Below are 4565 nucleotides of genomic sequence, written 5' to 3'. Positions count from 1 at the left end.
GAGAGTTTCGTCATAGCAGCCGCCAGGCTCTGAGTTGCTGGCCAGGGTGCTGCTGCTGTGGAAGCGTTTCCTTTCCATCTGCATTCTCTCCATCTCACGCTTCTTTGTTTCTGAAAATTGCGTGGCGATTACTACTAGACAGAGGTTTATCATGAAGAATGCGCCGACCTGTTTGTGGTTGTATGTGTGTGTGCGTGTGTGTGTGTGTGTGTGTGTTTGTTGTGTTTGTGTGTGTGCGTATGTGTGCCTGTGTGTGTATTTGTTGTGGTTGTGTGTATGTTTTTTGTGTGTTTGTTGTGTTTGTGTGTGTGCGTATGTGTGCCTGTGTGTGTGTATTGTATGTAGTAAATTTTTTGTTTTTTGTGTGCGCGTTTGTGGTAACAGTAATATTAGCATTAGTAGTAGCATTATATTATCTTAGATGCAGCAGTAGTTGTAGTAGCAGCAAAAGCAGCTGCAGCAACTACAACAACAACAACAGTAGTAATACTTTTGTAGTAGGCGCAGTGTTGTAGTAGCAGCACTAGTATTAGTAGTAATTAGTATTTTCAATCTAATCGTCCGCTTAAAACACAAAATATATTCATTCAATTTATTCGTAATTATCCTCCCCGCATCTATTGATATCCAACTTAAAGATAGATCGGTGAAGAAAATAAAGCGGGGAGTGCTATCTATGGCTAGCCGATGTTGTTATTGCTAGTAATATTATTAATAATATAATTATTACTATAATTATGATTATTATAATTATGATTATTATAATTATTATAATAATAATAATAATTATTATTATTATTATTCAAGTTGTTGCTTGTTTTTTTGTTGATGTTGTTGAAGTTGGTTTTAGAGTTTTTTTTTTTTTTTTTGTTTTATCACTGCACTTCATACCATCGCTGACGTCATATCTCTGAATAATAATAATAATAAGAAAATTAATAAAATAATAATACTAACAAGAGTAATTATGCGAATAAAAACGATTATTGACCAGAACCCATTTTGTTATGCTTGCTTATACCCTTTTGTTATTATTATTTGCTTATCACCGTCTAATTCAGAGTAATTAGTACCGTAAAAATGACAAGCGAAACCCATTCGTTATAATTATCCGAGGTTGTTTTTTGGGTCTTTCAGTGAAAAGTAGTAGTGGTGGTAGTGCAGCTACGTGTAGTAATTATTGTTAAGTAGTAGTAGTAGTAGTAGTAGTAGTAGTAGTAGTAGTAGTAGTAGTAGTAGTAGTAGTAGTAGTAGTAGTGGTAGTGGTGGTGGTAACACTATCGGCTGCAGTATTGTGGCATTAGTGGTAGCTGTGGTAGTATCGGTGTAGTAGTATAAGTATTTGTGTATTAGTAGCAGAAGTAGTAAAAATGGTAGTAGTAGTAGAGTAGTAGTTGTTGTTGTTGTTGTAGTAGTAATGGTAGTAGCAGTAGTAGTAGTAGTAGTAGTAGTAGTAGTAGTAGTAGTAGTAGTACTTATAATTAATCTAGTTTTTCCACGCCAAGATATTTAGCATTCGCAATAAAAATATCTAAGTTACTATTCCAAAAAATATCAAAAATAAATTTTTGCTTTCAGTATTTTTCAATTTAAAAAGTTTAAACCTAAATAATTATATCTAGAAAAATATATCTTATTTCTTCACGGCAAAAATCTCCAATCTAACTTTAACACGGCAAACTTTATTGGATTATGTAGGAGAAACCGTATAGGAAAACTTAAACATACACACCCACACACAAACAAACATAAACAAACTTTTTTACACACACAAACATACACACACACAAACATAAACACACAAACCTACTTACAAACACACAAAATACCGTATAATTTCGTTCAAAATGAAAATAACCAAAAAACCTGAATAGCACTTCCGACATAAACACAGATTAAGCATAAAATTTGTACGTAATCACGAGAATTCAAATGCAGAAAATATAGGGTATAAACAAAATAAAATGCAACATACATACATACATACATACATACATACATACATACATACATACATACATACATACATACATACATACATAGACACACATACATACATACATACATACATACATACATACATACATACATTTATACACGCAGACATATATCATATACTTATGTATTTGTATCTTCTCGTCACGTAATTAATAAACATACTCAAAATCCTCATAAAATGACGATGTATCTTTTCGGTATATCTTTCATTTTTCTGAAGTTTCTTTGTCTATTTGTATTTTTTTTATGTATCTTTGTGTATATTTGTCTTTTTGTATATCGTTGTTTATTTATGTATATCTTTGTAATCTTTGTGTATCTTGCCTTTTTGTACATTATTGTTTATCTTTGTATATATTTTTGTTTACATTTTTTGTATTTTTTTAAGTTTTTTGTATTTCCTGGTTTTGTATTTTTTGGCTTTTTTGAGAAACGACCACGGAGATTATAGCTTCAAGATTGTTCCATATTTCATCAAGTCTTTCGTGAAAATGATAGATAGATGAATGAATGAATGAACGAACGAACGAATGAATGAGTGAATGAACGAACGAATGAATGAATGAGTTAGTGAAGTGAGTGAGTGAGTGAGTGAGTGAGTGAGTGAGTGAGTGAGTGAGTGAGTGAGTGAGTGAGTGAGTGAGTGAGTGAGTGAGTGAGTGAGTGAGTGAGTGAGTGAGTGAGTGAGTGAGTGAGTGAGTGAACGAACGAACGAACGAACGAACAAATGAATGGATGAATAAACGAAATACCAAACGATTGAATGAATGAATGAATGAGTGAATGAATAAATGAATAAAAAATAATTAAAAGAACGGAAAAATGAAGGAATGAATGGCAGAATGGAGGGATAATTAAAAAGTGGATGAATGAAATACTGAATGAGAAAAAACGTGTCATATCATCCTCTTGCACTATTCTTAAGTGCATCAAATTGTCGAGATAGTCGTTATTATTAATGATGATGATGGCCTCTACAATGATTACGTCATCGCCTTATGACGTCATTATTATAATGGATGGGTGAATGAGTGAGTGAGTGAGATTGTGAATGAGCGAATAAACGAACGAACGAACGAAAGGATTAATTAATGGATGAATGAATTAAAGATGGATGGGTGCATGGATCTTTATTACCATCATCATCATCGTTATTGTTATTAACATCGCTTAAGATCATTTTTTCTGAATGAATAAATGAGTGAGTAAGTAACCGAAGAAATGAACGAACGATTTAATGATTAAAAAATGAATGAATGAATGAATGAATGAATGATTAAATGAATGAATGAATGAATGAATGAATGATGAGGGGGAAAAGAATAATCACTCTATCATTTTTATTACCATCGTCGGTGTAATTTTCATTATCACCTCAAGTCAAAATTATAATGAATCAATGAAGATGTTGATGAATGAGCGAATGAACGAATGAATGGATGGATGGATAGATAGATGAATAGATGGATGGATGAACAGATAGATAGATGGATGAACTATTACAATCATCATTATCATCATTGAATTCATCATCATTAGGACTAACGATGATGAGTATGACGAAATATATCCAATCCCAGAAGGAGTGCGCATCTTGGATGAAGTACATTATGTTAACCCAGCCAGCCAGACTTATAATCTGTATGTTTGTATTTATGTATGTTTGTATTTATGTATGTTTGTATTTATGTATGTTTTGGTAACAGACTGTTGTTAACGCAATGTTTCAAAAATTCAACACTACTTTCAACATTGTTCAACTAATTTAGATTCACTTAATAATTCATTGGCTAGTTGTTGATTTACTTTCACATTTTCTAATTGTTCTTGTTTCCAAATTTAAAAATTTTAACATTGTTCAACACAAAGTTGAACAACTTTAGAATTACAATTGTTCGATCAGGTAAAATTACAATTAAATTACAAGGTAAAATTACAAATATTGTAAAATTACAATTGTTCAACTTTGTGTTTAACAATGTTCAACGCAATGTTGAAAGTAGTGTTGAATTTTTGAAAAAAATTTATGTATGTATGTAAGTATGTATGTATGTATCGTAATTATATAAACATAGAAGTCTACAATACTATTAATAAGAGTATGCATCTATGTATGGTGTGTGTGTGTGTATGTATGTATGTGTGTTTGTTCGTTTGTGTGTTTGTTTGTGTGTTTGGATGCGTGTGAATTTGTATTAAAACCAATTGAGCCATGCATGTTAGAATGTTTGTATATAATGTAATTTATGTACGTATGCAAACAGTAGGTATTTATTTTGTATTTCGGGTATTAACTTATTGTATTTGTGATTAACGAATGACGTCATCGTTGATGGCAGAGAAGTTATTTACAGCTTATTTTCAAGCGCCAAGCTTAACAATGATGTAAGAATATTGCCCGCGAAAAAGACTTAGAAGTTATAAATATTAAATCGTCGTTTGTATGTTTGTTTGTATGTTTGTTTGTTTGCATGTGTGTTCGTAAGTGTGTTAGTATATGTGTATATATGTGAGTTTGCATGTTTGTTTGTAGGTTTGTTTGACCTGATGTTCATATTTTTATTACG

General features: G+C 31.5%; 1 protein-coding gene across 1 annotated transcript; it reads right to left on the bottom strand.

Moving 5' to 3' along the window:
- On the bottom strand, positions 1-3607 carry HELRODRAFT_127831 (hypothetical protein; the record flags this gene model as incomplete). The annotated part of the gene is made up of 2 exons (XM_009020256.1): positions 1-168; positions 3545-3607. Coding segments are annotated over 2 exons (231 nt in total), but the record flags the coding sequence as incomplete, so codon positions are not given.
- Between the last annotated feature and the right edge of the window lie 958 nt (positions 3608-4565).

Source organism: Helobdella robusta (genome assembly GCF_000326865.2).
Source record: "Helobdella robusta unplaced genomic scaffold HELROscaffold_27, whole genome shotgun sequence".
Lineage (NCBI taxonomy): Eukaryota > Metazoa > Annelida > Clitellata > Rhynchobdellida > Glossiphoniidae > Helobdella > Helobdella robusta.
The sequence above is the reverse complement of the archived record's forward strand: the minus strand, read 5'-3'. Positions and strand labels throughout refer to the sequence as shown.